The 19,711-nt window shown below is 36.5% G+C and overlaps 1 protein-coding gene across 21 annotated transcripts in view; it reads left to right on the forward strand.

Moving 5' to 3' along the window:
- The window catches only part of SEC31A (SEC31 homolog A, COPII component), a 73,535-nt gene that overhangs the window by 5,596 nt on the left and 48,228 nt on the right, over positions 1-19,711 (forward strand). For 18 of the 21 annotated variants that reach the window (XM_040479798.1, XM_040479838.1, XM_040479761.1 and 15 more), the window contains exons 2-8: positions 6,563-6,645; positions 7,537-7,660; positions 9,533-9,731; positions 12,135-12,230; positions 13,130-13,270; positions 14,623-14,765; positions 18,569-18,668. In XM_040479798.1, coding sequence (XP_040335732.1) covers positions 6,567-6,645; positions 7,537-7,660; positions 9,533-9,731; positions 12,135-12,230; positions 13,130-13,270; positions 14,623-14,765; positions 18,569-18,668 — 882 coding nt within the window. In that variant the 5' untranslated portion in view covers positions 6,563-6,566. The remainder of the gene's footprint in view (positions 1-6,562; positions 6,646-7,536; positions 7,661-9,532; positions 9,732-12,134; positions 12,231-13,129; positions 13,271-14,622; positions 14,766-18,568; positions 18,669-19,711) is intronic. The other 3 variants (XM_040479688.1, XM_040479717.1, XM_040479724.1) reach the window with 1 other exon arrangement.

Here is a 19,711-nt window from a genome sequence, read left to right on the forward strand (position 1 = left end):
GAGAGGGAGTCACAGAATCTGAAGCAGGCTCCAGGCTCTGAGCTGTCAGCACAGGGCCCAATGCAGGGCTCGAACTCACAAACCACGAGATCATGACCTGAGCTGAAGTCGGACACTTACCTGACTGAGCAACCCAGATGCCCCTAAATAATATTGTTTTAAATTATTAAGATAGAACCAGAAGTACTTATGAGAACAAAAATACAAGTCATACTAATTATCAGAAAAATGATAAATACACAAATATGGACAACAGGGAAAGTACATTTCTAAATTATAAAACCAAACATAGCAAAATAATATAGAACTAAGCAATCATACCTGTCAAATCAGGAAGAAAAGACTTATATCAGTAAATTTTATATGGCCTTATTAGCTAATCTATTGAAAAATGTTCAAATTGGATCACTAAGCAAAATCTGAAATTTTTCTTTTTTTTCTGTATTGAAGACAGCCAGTGAAAACAAAGTGGCTCAAAATTGAAAAGGGCAGAGGCACCTAGAAGACTCGGTTGAGCATCTGACTCTTGATTGGGCTCAGGTCATGATTCTAGGGTCATGGGGGATCAAGCCCTGTGTGGGGCTCTGCGCTCGTGCGCTCTCTCTCTCTCTCTCTCTCTCTCTCCTCTCCCTCTTCTCCACTCCACCCCCCGCCCCTCTCCTCACTCCCACACAAGCTCTCTTTATTTAAAAAATAATTTTTTTTTAACGTTTTTATTTATTTTTGAGACAGAGACAGAGCATGAACAGGGAGGGGCAGAGAGAGAGGGAGACACAGAATCGGAAACAGGCTCCAGGCTCCGAGCCATCAGCCCAGAGCCCGACGCGGGGCTCGAACTCACGGACCGCGAGATCGTGACCTGGCTGAAGTCGGACGCTTAACCGACTGCGCCACCCAGGCGCCCCTAAAAAAAATTTTTTTAATGTTTATTCATTTTTGAGAGAGAGAGAGACAGAGTGTGAGCAGGGGAAGGGCAGAGAGAGAGGGGGATACAGAATCTGAAGAAGGCTCCAGGCCCTGAGCTGTCAGCACAGAGCCCGACACAGGGCTCAAACTCACAGACAGCGAGATCATGACCTGAGCCGAAGTCGGGTGCTTAACCGATTGAGCCACCCAGGCGCCCCTCTTTATTTATTTAGTTTTGAGAGACAGTGTGAAACGTGAGCAGGAGAGGGGCAGAGAGAGAGAGAGGGAGAGAGAGAATCCCGAGGAGGTTCCGCACTGTCAGCACAGAGCCCATTGCTGGGCTCAGTCCCACAAAGCGCGAGATCATGACCTGAGTTGAAATCAAGAGCCGAATGCTTGACTGACTGAGCCACCCAGGTACCCCTGATGTGGGTCTTAATATGAGATAAAGTGGAATTCAGACCCAAAGCCTTATTTAAAATGAAGAGCAATACTATACAAAGCTATAAATGTGTATTTGACAGTGAACATTTAATATTATGAATACCTGTCAACCAAATAACTATGTGTTAAATAACAAAGCAACTTTCGGGAGATAACAGGAAAAATAAACACAAATACATTAGTAGTAGTGACCTTTAATTCACTGTTCTTGGTCCGGGACAGATCAAATGGAAAAACAGTAAGGCTGTAGACAACCTAAACAATTAAGTCAATAGAGTAGATTCGATTAATATATATTGATCTTGATCCTGAAAACAGAGTACCTGTTCTTTTTAGATCTCATGAAACATTTACAAAACCTTCTATATAGGCCCCAAAGAAAACTTCAATAAATTTTAGAAAGGAGAGATACTATAAAAAAAATCACAATGCAGTAAAAGACCCTTCCACTTGCATGTTAAATTCAGTCAACTCTTGGATCAATGGAGACTACAAATGGAAATCGCAAAATATGTAGATGACCATAGTGATGAAAATACAAGAAATATATGTAATCTAGCTAAAGCATTACTCAGAGAAAATTCAAAGCCTTTAATACTTACAAAAAATAAGTAACAAAAATGAGTGGGTTAAGCATTTAATTTAGAAAGTTAGGAAAAGATCTAAGTAAATGAAAAGAGAGTAGAAGGAAGGAATTAATACAAATAAAAGAAATTGATGAATTAGAAAGCAAAAAGGACTACTAAACTACTAAATTGGCTGTTTGAAAATAAGTCACCAGCTAAGCTGATTAATTACTAAGAGGAGGGTAGGGGGAAGCAAAACACAAATATATGTAATAAAGACTAATAAACATAAATAGCATAAATTAAAAGAATCGTGAGTCTATGTTGTTCAAGTCTGAAATAGTGAGAAAATCCGTAAAGAAAAAAAATTAAAGGATTATCATAGGAAAATATAATTTACAAAAATGACTTTGTATAAAGGAAATTCAAATAGATCAATTTCCATAAAAGACCTTCAAAAGTACCCAGCCCACATGTTTCATGAGAGAATTCTGCTAAATCTTTGAAGAACCAATAATTCCAATGCTGTTATTGAAGTTGTTTTAGAGCATAGAAAAAGAAGGAAAACTTTTTTTATGACTCAAGTGTTATAACATTGGTATCAAAACGTGACAAGATTGCGAAAAGAAGAATAGACTCAGTCTCACAACTCTAGAAGCAAAATTCTGTTAAACAAATGGAATCTAGCAACACGTTAGTAGAAATACATCATGAGAAGTTTATTCAAGGTACAAAAAGATGGTCCATATTAAGAAATCTGTTAGTATAATTTGTTTCAGTGATAGACCTAAGAAGAAGAATCTGTTCATTCTGATTACCTAATAAAAAGCGTTTGACAGAATTTAATACCTGGTCTTTATAAATAGCATTGAATAAAACAGTAATCGATGGCTAATTTCCTTACATTATATATATTTATATCTATATGTGCATATGTATGTGTATTTCAAATCCTAAAGTCATGCTCCATGGTGATATAGTAGGCTTTTCCACTAAAGAAAGGAACAAGAAATCCCACTGTTATTGCTACTGTTTAATATGGTAGAACAAATACTACTAGCCTTTGTGTAACAATAACAAGAAGACAGTCTATGGAATAGGGGTGGATTAGGGGTGAGTCACATTTACAAAGAAACCAAAACATAAAATACTTGGGAATAAACAAACCCAATATGTCAAAAAGCTTAAAATAATACTGAAAGATAAAAAAAGAAGACTTAAAAGGCAACATGGTCTTATTGGGAAGATTCTGCATTATGTCAGTTTCTCCGTAAATTTATTATTATTTTTTAATTTTTTTAAATGTTTGTATTTGAGAGAGAGAGAGAGAGAGATCATGAGTGGGGAAGGGGCACAGAGAAAAGGAGACACAGAATCCAAAGTAGGCTCCAGGCTTTGAGCTGTCAGCACAGAGCCCAATGTGGGCCTTGAACTCATGAACCACAAGGGCAGGACCTGAGTTGAAGTCAGATGCTTAACGGACTGAGCTACCCAGGCACCCCTGACCATAAGTTTATTAATTTGATGCAGATTCAGGAAACATATTAACATTCTCTTTTTTTCTGGAATTAGACAAGAACTATTCTGAAGTTTATGTAGTAAAATAAACAGTAATAATAGCAAAAAGAAAAAAAAATAGGGTGGGAGAAAAGCAATGGATAGAGGTTATTGGAATCATACTTCTGTAAAGCCTTAGTATTTAAAACAGTGGAGTGCTAGCATGTAAATAAATAGCAGATGGACATAAGGAATGGAAATCCAGAAATAAACCTAAATATATACAGGAATATAAATCCTAATCTACATCATAATACCTATAGGAATATAAACCTAAATATAGGAACTTAGTACATGATAAAAGTGATTATCTTAAAATTAGTAGGAAAAAGATAGACTTTTCAATAGTTTTGTTGTAATAAAAAAATAAACTATGAACATACATTGTATACCAGGACCTGAGTCAAAATTTAAAAGAAAAGCCACAAATGAATTTGCCTAGAAGAAAAATATGGGTGAATTTCTTTATAACCTTGGCATGCAAAAGGCCTTTGTAGTTAATCAAAATTCAGAAACCATTTTTTAAAAAATGATAAATGTGACTACTAATTCATGGTACCTCCATACAATGGAATATTTTTCCATGATAAAAAGAAATGAATTATCAAGTCACAAAAAGACAGGGAAGAATTTTAAATGCCTGTTGCTAAGTGAAAGAAGCCAATCTCAAAAGGCTACATACTATCTAATTATAACTAAATGACATTCTAGAAAAGGCAAAAGTATGAGGAGAGGAAAGAGATCAGTGGTTGGCAGGAAGGAGGAGGAGGGATGGGGAGAGGAGGGGGATAAAGAGGTGGAACAGAATTTTTAGGGCAGGAAAACTTCTGAATGATACTAGAACTGTGGGTAGGTGGATATGTGTCATTATTCATTTGTCAAAACCCAAAGAGTATAGGGCTGATGGCTCGGAGCCTGGAGCCTGTTTCCGATTCTGTGTCTCCCTGTCTCTCTGCCCCTCCCCCCTTCATACTCTGTCTCTCTCTGTCCCAAAAATAAATAAACGTTGAAAAAAAAAAAAAAAAAAAAAAAAAAAAAAACAAAAAACCAAAGAGTATACCCTAAAGTAAACCGTGGACTTTGCTTGATAGTAATACACCAACATAGGTTGGTTGTAACAAATACACTACTGTGGTACAGGACAGTTTTATGGTGGGAAAGGCTGGGGTGGGGGTGAGGGGAGGGGGATGGGGGAGAAGGTAGAGAGGTATGTGAGAACTCTATACTTTTCACTCAGTTTTTCTGTGAACCTGAAACAGCTCTGATAAATCTATTTTTTTTTTCAAGTCAAAATCTTGGGGCGCCTGGGTGGCTCAGTTGGTTAAGTGTACAACTCGATTTCGGCTCGGATCATGATCTCACAGTTCAAGGTCCGAGGGATTCTCTCTATCTCCCTCTCTCTCTGCCCTGCCCTTCCCCTGCTCATGCGCGCGCTCTCTTTCTCTCTCTCTCAAAATAAATAAACATTAAGAAAAAGAATCAAAATCTTGTGAAAGGTAAGAAAAAAAATCGTAACCAAAATAAAAAAATAAAGTCTGACAGACAACTCAGTAGAAAAATAGGCAAGAAGTATAGACAAGGATAGACAAAAGGTGTATTATGGATGGCCCATAACCTTATAAAAAGATGCTCAACATTATGGTATCAGAAATGCAAATTGTAACTACTTAAGAGTAAACATTGTTCATCTATCATTGGTAAAAATCTAAAAGTGTTCCTCTTGTAAGGTGGTAGAGGGTGTGAAACAGTATAGTGATTATGGAGAGCAACTTGACAATAACCATCAATGTTACAATTGCATTTATCTTTCTTTTTAAGGTTTTAAATCTTATTTTTGAGAGGGAGAGAAAGTGAACATGAGTGGGGAAGGGGCAGAGAGAGAAGGGGGGAATCCCAAGCAGGTGCAGAGCCCACTGTGGGGCTTGAACTCACAAACCCATGAACTGCGAGCTCATTACCTGCGCCACAATCCAGAGTCTGCCGGTTAACTGGCTGAACCATCCAGGTGCCCCATAATTGCGTTATCTTTAACCCAGCAGTTTTGCTTCTGGAAATTTATAGCTATCCTGGCCCATGAATGGAATAACATGTACATATGGCTATTTATTTCAGCATTGTTTGTAAAAATAGCAAAAGATTAAAAACAACTCCAGTGTTCACCAGTAGTGGACGAAGTGAGTAAATTATGGTACATCTTACAGTGGAATACTGTGCCATGTGATATATTTATGTATAATAACAAAAAATTTTTTTTAAACTACAGCACAGTATTTTTCTATCAAAGTAACTTTAACAGAAAATACATAAACTAGTGGTATATGAAACCGTAGCTTGGAGTGACCGGCTATTTTAAATTTCTGCTAAATTTATCTTTAAAATCTGTGATGTTACTACATTCTTCTCTGAAATTAGCCTGTTTTAATTTAAAATTAATTTCTAAAACTGCTGTTGCAATTTAGTAATCCTGCTTTCAGAAGATGTACCTTGTTTATTGCGTGCCTTCTCTGGCCCCTGATGTACCGCCACCTGTCCTTACCTGAGAAGTATATTGTGTAGCAAAGTTAGTCCCTCACTCTGTATTGTTTTCTTTTTTTTTTTTTTCAGACTGATTTTTCAGTTGAAGGACTGTAATTTGTAAACAATTCGAAAAGCCCTATATTTGTCTCAATATAATTTAACAAGTTTTTCTTCTTTCTAATATTGAACATTCCTGACAAATGATACCGAAACCAGTTTGATTTATTGGCATTTGAACATTCTAATGATGTAGTCATTAGTTAAGTGTATTTCTATGTAAAAAAATGTCTTATGTTTTTTTTTTAATTTTTTTTTAACATTTATTTACTTTTGAGACAGAGAGAGACAGAGCATGAATGGGGGAGGGTCAGAGAGAGAGAGAGGGAGACACAGAATCTGAAACAGGCTCCAGGCTCTGAGCTGTCAGCACAGAGCCTGACGCGGGGCTCGAACTCACGAGCCGTGAGATCATGACCTGTGCCAAAGTCGGACACTTAACCGACTGAGCCACCCAGGCGCCCCTCTATGTTTTGACATGTTCAGTTTATTTCTATATAAAATATTCTCTTTAGCAGGATGAAGTTAAAGGAAGTAGACCGTACAGCCATGCAGGCCTGGAGCCCTGCCCAGAATCATCCCATTTACCTAGCTACAGGTAAGTTCAACAGAGAGAACATAGTAGGAGCCACTTATTTCTTCTTTTCCACATTTGGCCTATCCGTGCCTGTCCTTTTGAGATTCATATTAAGCTTCATCTCCTCTAGAAAGCCTCTCCTTCCCTAGCAGGATACCTCCATCCTCCTTGTGAACTGCGTTCAGTGACCTTCCTCTGTTTCCTTAGCACCTTGTTCATTATAGCATTAATCATGATATGTTACATTTATAGTGTGTTCTCCACTTCATAAGAGTTCTTTCATCATTATTCCTCCAGTGTTAAGCACGATAGATAACATGTTAAAAAAAAAAAAAAGCGGGGCGCCTGGGTGGTGCAGTCGGTTAAGCGTCCGACTTCAGCCAGGTCGCGATCTCGCGGTCCGTGAGTTCGAGCCCCGCGTCGGGCTCTGGGCTGATGGCTCAGAGCCTGGAGCCTGTTTCCGATTCTGTGTCTCCCTCTCTCTCTGCCCCTCCCCTGTTCATGCTCTGTCTCTCTCTGTCCCAAAAATAAATAAACGTTGAAAAAAAAATTAAAAAAAAAAAAAGCTAAGTATTGATTTGAATGAATAACAGTTTTGATGCTAGCATTTTTATATGAAGAGTTACATCATTTGTAGCTATAAGCGGACATTGTAAATAATAAACATCTACATGTTTAAAAAATTATCTTCACTACCCACTCTTAGAAGCATTATCTCTAAGCCTTGTGTCAGAATCTCATTGCTGTAGTAATTTAAGCATCTGTTCAATGGCACATATCCTGAGATTTTAGTCATAAGCAGCATTCATGAGTGAGATAATTGAAAAACATGCATTTAATTTCTGTTTTGTATGGTTTTCTCCAAGTCTTTTATTTTTGCATGTGTACTCACCATAAATGTATTTTCTATAGGAACATCTGCTCAGCAGTTGGATGCCACATTTAGTACCAATGCTTCCCTTGAGATATTTGAATTAGACCTTTCTGATCCATCCTTGGATATGAAATCTTGTGCCACTTTCTCTTCTTCTCACAGGTATGAGGTTGATTAATCTTAAATTCACATTATTTGTGGTTGTGATTATTATGTTGTGGTTGATGCCTAATTTATCTATAAATAGGGTATTATTAGAAACTGCAAGGAATACCATCAATTACATGAAATATTTTGAGAAAAAGTATATGAGTAGATTTCTATTTTTTTTTAATATAATTTATTCTAAAATGGGCTAACGTAGAGTGTATAAAGTGTGCTCTTGGTTTTTGGGGTAGATTCCCGTGGTTCATTTCTTACATACAACACCCAGTGCTCATCATCTCAACAAGTGCCCTCAATGCCCATCACCCATTTTCCCCTCTCCCCCACCCCCACATCCACCCTCAGTTTGTTCTCTGTATTTACGAGTCTTTTATGGTTTGCCTGCCTCCCTCCCTATATGAGTGAATTTCTTTGGAAGTAAAGACTTTTTTATTTCTGACTGATGTGTGGGATAGGAGGGAAAGGCTCTTTTCCAGTAGTTTTTTTCCTCATGATACAGTAGACATACTTTCTTTTACCTCCTTTATCTCACCTGTTTACAAAAAAAGGATAAGTATGGTCAAAAAAAGGAGTGGTTGGATAATATTAAGATGTTGTTAAGATAATATTAAGATGTTAATAGGATTATCTCTGAATGGTAGGTTATTTTTATTTTTTCCTTGTACTTATCTATATTTAAAAACATTTCACAGAGATTTTTATTGACATGATTTTTGATACAGTGTTATTTGGATCGCCTTTCCAAGTACTTAACACCCTATTGTAATGCAGAAAAAGAACCCTTTCATCTGAGTAGTAAAATATGCTTTATTGTCTCAGTAGTTTGGCAGATTTTGGTGAAGAGGTTGTACCCTAGCTAACATAACTTCACATAGCTCAAATCATGAAGTCTCAATGGACCTCTCATCTTCAGAGCCCTCCTCTGTGATGGGAGCCTCAAATGCATTTTGTCTATTAGGTTTTCTACTCACCACCATTTGTTTCATTATATACCTCATGCCACCTTCATATTTCATCTCCTTTCAAACTATAATCTTTTATTCTCCACCAGTGGGGGCACTTGTCATAATAGACATAATTTTGATGTCATTTTTCCACTGTCATAATACATTACTTTTCTTAGAAAATTTCAGGGGCGCCTGGGTAACTCAGTTAGGTTAAGTGTCTGACTCTTGATTTCGACTCAGGTCAGATCTAACAGGTCATGAGATTGAGCCCCATGTCGGGCTCTGCACTGACAGCATAGAGCCTGCTTGGAATTCTCTCTTTCCTCTCTCCCTGCCCCTCCCCTGCTTGTACTCTCTCTCTCTCTCTCTCTAAATAAATAAGTAAACTTAAAAATTCACACACACACACACACACACACACACACACACACACACACATATACGTAAAGAAAATTCCATATAACTCCTTTAACACCTTTACTATTTAACAGACCACTTGTCAGTGAGTACTTCTGTAATGAAACAATATCAAGGGAAATGGTTGATTAGCTGTATTTTACAGGTGAACTAAAAGCAGCTTAGGAGGATTAAGTAACTCACCCAGGGTCTCACAGTTTCTAAATGGTAAAACCATTCTTAAGCCCATATATTTTGACACACAAATCAGGTATACTTTGTGATACTATATTACCTCTACCAAAAAGGTTTTACTCTTTAAGATTATAAAATCAAATATGCACATATGAATACAAATAAAAACTAAAATGCTATTTCACCAAGTCATGCACAGTTACCAGGAATAGAGGAAAAGCAGTGTTTTTAGATTATTTATGAAAACATAGGAATTAAATATGTAATTTCAAGTTCTTTTCTATAGTTATTTGACTTAAAAAATGAGTCATTTACTCATTTTCTCTTAAAGGTACCACAACTTGATTTGGGGGCCTTATAAGATGGATTCCAAAGGAAATGTCTCTGGAGTTCTGATTGCAGGTGGTGAAAATGGAAATATTATTCTTTATGATCCTTCTAAAATTATAGCTGGAGACAAGGAAGTTGTGATTGCCCAAAATGACAAGCATACCGGCCCAGTAAGAGCCTTGGATGTGAATATTTTCCAGGTTAGACTTTTGACATTTATTCATAATTCTTGAGATATGTGCTGCTTATTTGAAATAAGAATATGAGGGGTGCCTGTGTGGCTCAGTCGGTTAAGCGTCCGACTTCACCTCAGGTCATGATCTCATGGTTTATGAGTTTGAATCCCATGTCAGGCTCTGTGCTGACAGCTCAGAGCCTGGAGCCTGCTTCAGATTCTGTGTCTCCCTCTCTCTCTGCCCCTCCCCTGCTCACACTCTGTCTCTCTCTGTCTCTCTCAAAAATAAATAAACATTAAAAAAAAAGAAAAGAATATAAATTTACTATGCCTCAGTCTTGGAATTGAAAGCTAAAAATGTGTGCCTGTGCAGGTTGATGAGTGAGTGTATTTTTTTGAAGAATGGAGGGTTCAGAGTTGGGATCAGGGTAAATGATAATAATTCTATGGAGGGGATAAGGCTGATGGGTTTAATTCTACAAATCTGGAGCTGTAATGCCATCTGAGGATATTTTTTATTAAACATTAGGAGCTCCAGAGGTTGGAAACAATGACTTTTAAAAGTTTGTGCTTGGGGCGCCTGGGTGGCGCAGTCGGTTAAGCGTCCGACTTCAGCCAGGTCACGATCTCGCGGTCCGTGAGTTCGGGCCCCGCGTCTGGCTCTGGGCTGATGGCTCAGAGCCTGGAGCCTGTTTCCGATTCTGTGTCTCCCTCTCTCTGACCCTCCCCCGTTCATGCTCTGTCTCTCTCTGTCCCAAAAATAAATAAACGTTGAAAAAAAAAAATTAAAAAAAAAAGTTTGTGCTAGTTCAGCATTAGGCTAGTGCTGTGGTGTCTGGTTAATCCTCTGTTTTATTAATTGAAAAACTTTGTATTCATGACAGCGATTACTGCTCTATCAAATAATTAGAAAATTACACAAATACAGTGCAAATCTAATGGGTAGAAAAGAGTTAGTCTACTGTTGCCATCATAAACATTACTGAATATTAACTATATAGATGTATTGGTTAGTAAAGATCTTGAATTAATAGGATAATAGAGCATAACAACCAAAACATAAATGTTATCTTAAGAAAGTTTAAAATGGGGCCACTGGGGTGGCTCAGTGGGGTGAGCTTCTGATTCTTGATTTCAGCTCAGGTCATGATCCCAGGGTCGTGGGGTTGAGCCCTGAGTTGGGCTCCACACTGCGTGTGGAGCCTGCTTAAGATTCACTTTTTCTCTCTTTCTTTCTCTCTCTCTCTCCCCCTCTCTCTGCCCCTCTCCTCAGCTCATGCTCACTCTCAAATAAAAAGTTTAAAATAGTTATTTTTCTTGTATTATAAATAGGTACTTAGGATACAGAAATACAGAAACCCACACTTCATTTCTATAGTTTATGGTACCTACTCTTTAGGTTAGATAGCTAGTTCTTTTGCTAATGAAACAACTGCTGATTATTGGTTAGTGTGTTGTATTATAGGTGACTACAACCATAGAATTCCTCTATTTCCATAGTTACATGATGGTCGATCAGGGAAGAATTTATAATAAGAATGAATAATAAGGGATGAAAGTCAATATATGAAACTCATTATCTTTCTGTACTTCCTATCACAGTTTTAGGGTATTGTTGATCCTTAAGGTATGCAACAGAGATAACCTAGAAATACTGCCACCCAGAATAAGATTGAGTGTAAATGAACTAGAAATACATGAGGATTTAAGACAAGAGATTTTTGTAGCCCTGTATTGGTCTGGCTCCAGAGGCTGGCTTTGAGGTATCTGTAGATCTAAGATGCTGTTATTTTAGGATTCAGTTATTGGTCTGAAAGCAATAATTGGTTTTGTCTGTTTTTGCCTTTTACAATCAGATCCCCTTCTAGGGATGCAGAAATGATAATCCCCATATGGTTGCATGATTGTTTAAGAATTTATCCATATAATTATTTTGTTAATGTCTTATCATGTCAGTAGACATGTTATCTTGTGAATGAAGTAGAATTTTATAATACACGTCTCTAAAACATCATTGCAGTTTCATGGAGTGCCTCGGTGGCTTAGTCAGTTAGGCATCTGACTTCAGCTTAGTTCGTGAGTTCAAGCCCACATCAGGCTCTGTGCTGATAGCTCATACCCTAGAGCCTGCTTCAGATTCTGTGTCTCTCTCTCTCTACCCTTTTCCTGCTTGTGCTCCATCTCTCTGTCTCTCAAAAATAAATAAACGTTAAAAAATTTTTTTTAATTAAAAACAAAAATAAAACACTATCACAGTTTCAGATTATTATGCATAGTATTTAGGAATTCTTGAGTTCTGCTTTTTTTAATTAAACAGAAAAGTTGTGTGCCCTAAAACTCCTAGATCTTTCCATCTCTGAACAGTTAATTCTGAGTTCTCTTAATTATTCTTAAATGCTGTTTAGTTATTAATTATTTCTTACTGCAGACTAATCTGGTAGCCTCTGGTGCTAATGAATCTGAAATCTACATTTGGGATCTCAACAATTTTGCAACTCCAATGACACCAGGAGCGAAAACACAGGTATTGTGTTGATTTTAATGTAATCAAAATAAACAAAGTCAGTTCTTCAACACTTATTTCATTTTTTTCCACACAAAATATATTTGTTTAAAATCAGTGTTGTTATTGATTTTCCTTAGGTATTGTAAAGTACAGTATTAGTAAATGTGTTTCTTCAAGGTATCAGTGAGTCCTCAACAGCAAATATTTATTCAGTGCCTAACACCAGATATTGTTTGATGTACTTGACATACAGTAGTGAATAAAATAGACAAGTCTCTGGTAGTTTTTTCAGATATAGTATTATATATAGTATAGTATTTTGCATTGTGTAGTATTTTGACAGTATCCAACCACAGAATAAAAATCATAGACTAGAAAGGAAACTAAATCTTTAAAAAAACAACTCCATCCCTTTCCTATGTATTTCTAATAAGTTAAGAGAGAACAATCCTCCACTTGCCTCCTTGAAGTTTATCTTATAATGGACCCCAGCATTTTGGCAATCTTAGAGGTAGCGTAATGGTAGCATAAGATCTACCATTTATAAAGATATTCTTCTAGTGGTCTAGGCTGTAACTTTTGTTCTCCCTAGTTGTCTGTCATACTGATCACCATCTACTTTGTAGTTCATTATCTACCTTGTGGCAGTTGCAAAGTAAAGAAAAAGTGCTTGATTTATAGCAGGAGCTTAATAAATGCCTGGTGAATGAGACAATATTAAACAAGGTAATATACTTGAAGTGGCATATATCTGAGCTTTAAGATGTATTGTATATATTGAGAACTTAAGAATATAAAAAATTTGTGGAATGAATAGGTCAGATTTAAATTAATCCCTTTTTAAAAAGAAGGATCAGATTTTATAGTTAAATTTGACCGTAATTGGGAAATGGTTTTTAGTAGTTTATTCCTTTTAGCCTCCAGAAGATATCAGCTGCATTGCATGGAACAGACAAGTCCAGCATATTTTAGCGTCAGCCAGTCCCAGTGGCCGGGCCACTGTATGGGATCTTAGAAAAAATGAACCTATCATCAAAGTCAGTGACCATAGTAACAGGGTAAGTATATGATTGATTTATAACAAACATGTTATGTTTCTGCTGTAGGTATTTCTATATTGTTTGTCCGTGTTGACAGCAAATCAGATTTTTATAAAGCAAATCCTGTCTTTTCATGGACCAATCATGTTGGAATGAGAAGATTTTTCCTTGGGGAAAATAATAAAGTTTCCAATAAACCATGCTGGATATTACTAATAATGAAGGGAGAGATTGTTAATTAAATAGCTTCTTCCCTGATATACTGATTGTTTTCATTTTATTAGCTGTTTCAAAGTATTATAGTAATATTTTATCTTTAGCTTTCTCTAGAACACACAAATTTTTCCTGCTAGTAATTGTGTGACTATGAACTTGTAGTTGCCAAACTCCTGGCTTCATCTCCTCTCATTAAGTACTGCTAAAGTGAGCTAATATTCTCCTACTTGCCCAGTAGATGTAGCTGTATAGCACATTAAAGTTTTGACCTTACAGATTCCTTAATACTATGTGACAGTGTGCTATAAAATAATTTAGACATAATATAGGGCCTTATTTTGTTTGTTTTTAATTACATTATTTAGTTTGACATTTTTAGAAATAAGTTTGCCTAAATCCGAGAATATATATATAATTTAACTATAACAGCAAAAAACTATTTAGAAGAATATTTCATCAGGGTATTGTTTTCCAATGAATTAGGAATTTAAAACAAGTTTCAGTTGAATAAAGCATTTCAGTAAGCATTTCAGTCATCTTCTGGAATATTTAGTGGGACCTAAACTTCCAGGTAATTCTCAATAGTAATGTTAACTTATTCTATGTGAAAATTTAAATGGTAGTTGTTGCTTTAGACATTTTGTCTTGATTTTTTTGGCAAAATAGAGGAAAGGTGTGGATTTTTTTGTTATTATAATCTTTTATCTGTTTTCATTTTTCTGAAAGTATTAAATTTAAATTTATATAAAACTTTCCTCCTAGTTACAATTTTGACAGGTAAACTCATTTTTGGTACAGAATTATTCTGATCCAGAATGGTGATGTGTATTGAATAGCGAGATGAATTGAAAACATTCGACCTTTTACTTTAAAACTACTGTTTTAAGACTGTTTAATAAAATTTAATCGTTTTATTTAATCATTTAATCAAGAAGCATCATAGCTTGACATCTCCAAATGCAGGCTGTGAAGATAGCTGTCAGGGTTCAAAATTTAATAGTTTTAAGTTTGGGTTTTTTTTTTTTTTTTTAAATAAACTAAGCCTGAGCTGATGTTTTCTACTGTTTGTTTCAACAAAGGCATATTCCTCAAGCTCATTTTGGCTCTTCATAAAGTAATAGGATTGATACAGTGTGAGCCTTAACTATCTGCAGATGCATTGCTCTGGGTTGGCGTGGCATCCTGATGTTGCGACTCAGATGGTCCTTGCCTCTGAGGATGATAGATTACCAGTGGTCCAGATGTGGGATCTTCGCTTTGCTTCCTCTCCACTCCGTGTCTTGGAAAATCATGCCAGGTATCATGCTGCTCATCTAAGGAACTTGATTTGTTTATTTGTAAAAACATATTTACTTCTTTGAATTATCAGATAATTATTTTTAAATTAAGGAATCTCCTTTGTCTCTATCCTGTAAAAGTTAAATGGTTTTTATTTGAAGCAGTAGTCATCTCATTTTCTGTTCCCAAAAATTCATATTATAACAGTACAAAAATGTGTTAAAGGATTTTCCGCTACTTATTTCATGTAATAATTAATAGATCAAATTTCCAGTATATCACAGCACTTTGGGACAACTCATGACATTATACAATTTGATCTTTATTAGGGTCATCATGCTTATGAAGAGTCTTCCATAACATTCAGTGACAAGCAACAATTGAAAAGTTTGTTTTATTTCTAAGTTTTTATTTTAGTTTAAAAGCATTATTGAGAAATTAGCTGGGTTATTCTGCTTTCAGTTTTAATAAATGTGCAGATTTTCTACATAGATGTGAGGGGTAAAGCGTGCAACCCTTGGTCTTGGGGTTATGGAGTTTGAGCCCCACCTTGGGCGTAGAGATTACTTTAAAGAAATAAAATCTTTACAAATTAATAAAAATTTTAAAAATCAAAATATATGAGAAATTACTTATGTGAATTCTGGTAGCATTAAATTTAGTTGGTAATTTGGCACATTTCCTGTCATTGATATTCAGGTGTCCAGGGGTTTATACATATTTTTTTCATGGTTTTAAACAAGAAACAAATCTCTTTTAATGATAGTATTTTCTAGGGCACCTGGGTGGCTCAGTCGGTCCGACTTTGGCTCCGGTCATGATCTCATGGTTCATTGAGTTCAAGCCCCATATTGGGCTCTGTGCTGACAGCTCGGAGCCTGGCGCCTGCTTTGGATTCTGTGTCTTCCTCTCTCTGCCCCTAGACAGTTCACACTGTGTCTCTCTCTGTCTCTCTAAAGTAAATAAACATTTTTTAAAAATTAAGTCTTTTTTTTTTTTATAATTTTTTTTAATGTTTGTTTATTTTTGAGAGAGAGAGAGACAGCGTGTGAGTGGGTGAGGAGCAAGAGAAGAAGACACAGAATCCGAAGCAGGCTCCAGGCTCTGAGCTGTCAGCACAGAACCCTACGCAGCGCTCAAACTCGTCAACCTTGAGATCATGACCTGAGCTGAAGTCGGACACTGAACCGACTGAGCCACCCAGGCGCCCCAGTCTTTTTGTTTTCTTAAACATGGTCTTTCAAAAAGCAAAAGTTTAAATTTGATTATGTCCAATTTATAAGTTTAAAAAATATTTGTGTTTTTTGTGACCTATCAAAAAACACTTTATCTAACTCAGTGACACAAACAAAATGTTTCTCCTGTGGCTTCTCCTAGAAGATTTATAATATTAACTTTTTAAAAAAAAATTTTTTTTAACGTTTATTTATTTTTGAGACAGAGAGAGACAGAGCATGAATGGGGGAGGGGCAGAGAGAGAGGGAGACACAGAATCCGAAGCAGGCTCCAGGCTCTGAGCTGTCAGCACAGAGCCTGATGCGGGGCTTGAACCCACAGACTGTGAGATCATGACCTGAGCTGAAGTCGGATGCCTAACCAACTGAGCCACCCAGGGGCCCTGAAACAAACAAACAAACAAACAAATAAATAAATAAAGCTAACTAGCTAGCTAGCTAGTTAGCTTGCTAGCTCTAATATTTTCTAAGTACTTTGGGGCTTTCTTTCCTATTTAGGGATATATACACTAAAACTTTAAATCCCTTTTCTCCCACTGGGAGAAGTCTTAAAGTTTGTGACCTCTACTTTAGCTTTAGGAGAAGAGTGCAGTAAAAATGTAATCCTATTCAGATGTTATGCTTCAATCAGCTTTTTAGTAAAGAAAGGATGATTCTGAGAAGTCTTAATATTTTTCTGTTAGATAAGGTTTTATTCATTCATTTAACACATACTTCTTGAACATGTGCTCTGTACCAAGCACTGTACTGAGATTCAGTAATGTAACAGACAAAAATCTCTGCCCTCGGGGAACTTACGTTATGGTGGGAGGACAACTAACATTTATATAACATGTAAAATGTACAAACACTTTGAATGTTAGCTTGATTAATTCTCATAACAAACCTGTGGTATAGATCCTATTAACCCATTTTACAAATTGGAAATTGAGGCTCAGCAAGGTAAATTTGGCCTATGTCACATAACTAGTCAAGTGCTTACTTCCGACCCAAACTTTCTGATCCCAGAATCCATGCTCTTAACACTTTATTGTACTGCCAGTTTTAGGAGTGATCATAATTTAACAAGACAGAAAACCATACTGAGTGCTAGGAGCAAATCAACTCTCTAGTTTCTCAATTTTCTCCTTCTAATATATGCAAGAGTTACATTGTAGGATCTTTAAGGTCCCTTCCAGCTCTATAATTCTGTGATATTTTTGTCTTCCTAAATGATCTTTAAAATGTGATATTAAATATGTACAGATTTTTTTCAGAGTCATTCTTGACATGCCTTGAAATTCTTGACATGCATGATTAGATTCTAATGGGAGGACTGTTATAAAGTATATTATTGATACAATTGTGGAAATTTGAATATAGACTATATATTTTATTTAAAAAAATTTTTTTTGATGTTTATTTTTGAGAGAAAGGGTAGACAGAGCATGAGTGGGGGAGAGGCAGAGAGAGAGGGAAACACAGAATCTGAAGCAAGCTCCAGACTCTGAATTGTCAGCACAGAGCCTAACGCGGGGCTCAAACCCACAAACCGTGAGATGATGACCTGAGCCGAAGTCGGACACTTAACCAACTGAGCCACCCAGGCGCCCCCAGACTATATATTTTTAAATGCTACATATAAATAATAAATATTTTCAGTATGTAATTGTATTATGGCTACATAGAAGAATGTTTATATCCTCAGAGATAAGTGTAGGGGTGACATGTCATAGTATCTGCAATTAACTCTCAAGTGGTCAGTGTATATGTGGAGAGAGAGACAGAGAGAGAGAGAGAGGGAAAGAAACACATTAAGTAAATGTGGCCAAATCAGTGAGTCAGGGTGAGGAATATAAGGCTGTACATCTTACTGTCCTTATAATTTTTACAAAGATTTTAACTTTTTCTTTTTAATTTTTTTTAACATTTACTTTTGAGAGACAAAGAGAGAGCATGAGCATGGGAGGGTCAGAGAGAGAGAGAGACAGACAGACAGGCAGACAGAATCTGAAGCAGGCTTCAGGCTCTGAGCTGTCAGCACAGAGCCCAATGCGGGGCTCAAACTCACGAACCATGAGATCATGACTGGAGGCGAAGTCGGACTCTTTTTTTTTTTTTAATTTTTTTTTTAACGTTTATTTATTTTTGAGACCGAGAGAGACAGAGCATGAATGGGGGAGGGTCAGAGAGAGAGGGAGACACAGAATCCGAAACAGGCTCCAGGCTCTGAGCGGTCAGCACAGAGCCCGACGTGGGGCTCGAACTCACGGACCGCGAGATCATGACCTGAGCTGAAGTCGGACGCTTAACCGACTGAGCCACCCAGGCACCCCAGTTTTAACTTTTTAAAAATATAATGTTGGAAGCAAAAGCCAGTCTTAAACAATTTGAGTTCTTTTCCTATACTGTATTTCCCTGATTATGAGAGGATATTGAATATCTTTTCAGTGATCAAAGAACATACACATTCCTAAATTGCTTTCCAGAAAGATTATATTAAATTACACTTCTATTAGCAGTATGTTTCTCCAAAGCCTAAGCAGGAATCATTTGGAGACTTGGTTTTCTCAAGATTAAAAATTTCTTCACCTCGTGTTTTTTATAGGGGGATTTTGGCAATTGCTTGGAGCATGGCAGATCCTGAATTGTTGCTGAGCTGTGGAAAAGATGCTAAGATTCTCTGCTCCAACCCAAACACAGGAGAGGTATGGGGAGGAAATGTTTCTCCAGCTTACAGCCAGTATAATTTTATCTCTAAATGAATAAGAAATTTTCCATAAGGATTCTTTAGTGTATTATTATAATTAAAGACAAGAGATGGAGGTATGTGTGAGATGTTAATCTAGCAGAGATTTTATCAGGAACATTATCTAAGCTCAGCTGTTTCTTCTAAGAAAATCAGCCACTGAAATAGTATATTTGAAATTAGTAACCATCTCCCACTCCCCATTTCCAATAAACTGTGTTTACCTACACTCAGAAATACTTCATTTGATTTATTTAACGTGATCTCTGGAAATCGGTGTCTTCAAAGTTTGGGTCTTTTTCCTGCTTTCCCATTTCTGAAGATCCTGACTTTTGGAAATCAGTAAATGTATGGGTTTTTTTGTTGGTTTGTTTGTTTTTTGTTTTTTCATGTTTATTTATTTTGAGAGAGAGAGAACGTGCACAAGGGAGTGGCAGAGAGAGAGGGAAAGAGATTCCCAAGCAGACTCCATCCTCAGCATGGAGCCTGACACAGGGTTTGAACTCACAACTGTGAGATCACAACCAGAGCCGATGTCAAGAATTGGAGCCACCCAGGAGCCCAAGTAGATGTATGTTTTCAATCTCTCTTCTGAACTATACAGCAGGAATATAATACATCACAATATAATATTTGTCATATGTCCTACCCATAGAAATTTAGATGTAGGAAATTTTACCCCTTATTAAATATAAATGTCATATAAATATAACTTAATTGCTTTTAATTGCTTTGGGTTAAGTTAATGGGCTAAAAAATCTCTTAACTATTAAAAATTATTTTTCTTAGTTGAATGAATGGCTTCCGTCTTTTTCAGTATTGGGGAAGAGATCATAGATTTTTTTTTTAAGTTTTTATTTTCACTCCAGTTAGCTAACATACAGTGTTATATTAGTTTCAAGTGTACAATATGGTAATTCAACACTTTCATACATCACCCTGTGCTCATCACAAAGTGCACTCCTTAATCCCCATTACCTATTTAACCCATCAAGACCATAG

The sequence above is a fragment of the Herpailurus yagouaroundi genome, unplaced genomic scaffold, assembly GCF_014898765.1.
Source record: "Herpailurus yagouaroundi ecotype Mexico unplaced genomic scaffold, PumYag 28, whole genome shotgun sequence".
NCBI lineage: Eukaryota > Metazoa > Chordata > Mammalia > Carnivora > Felidae > Herpailurus > Herpailurus yagouaroundi.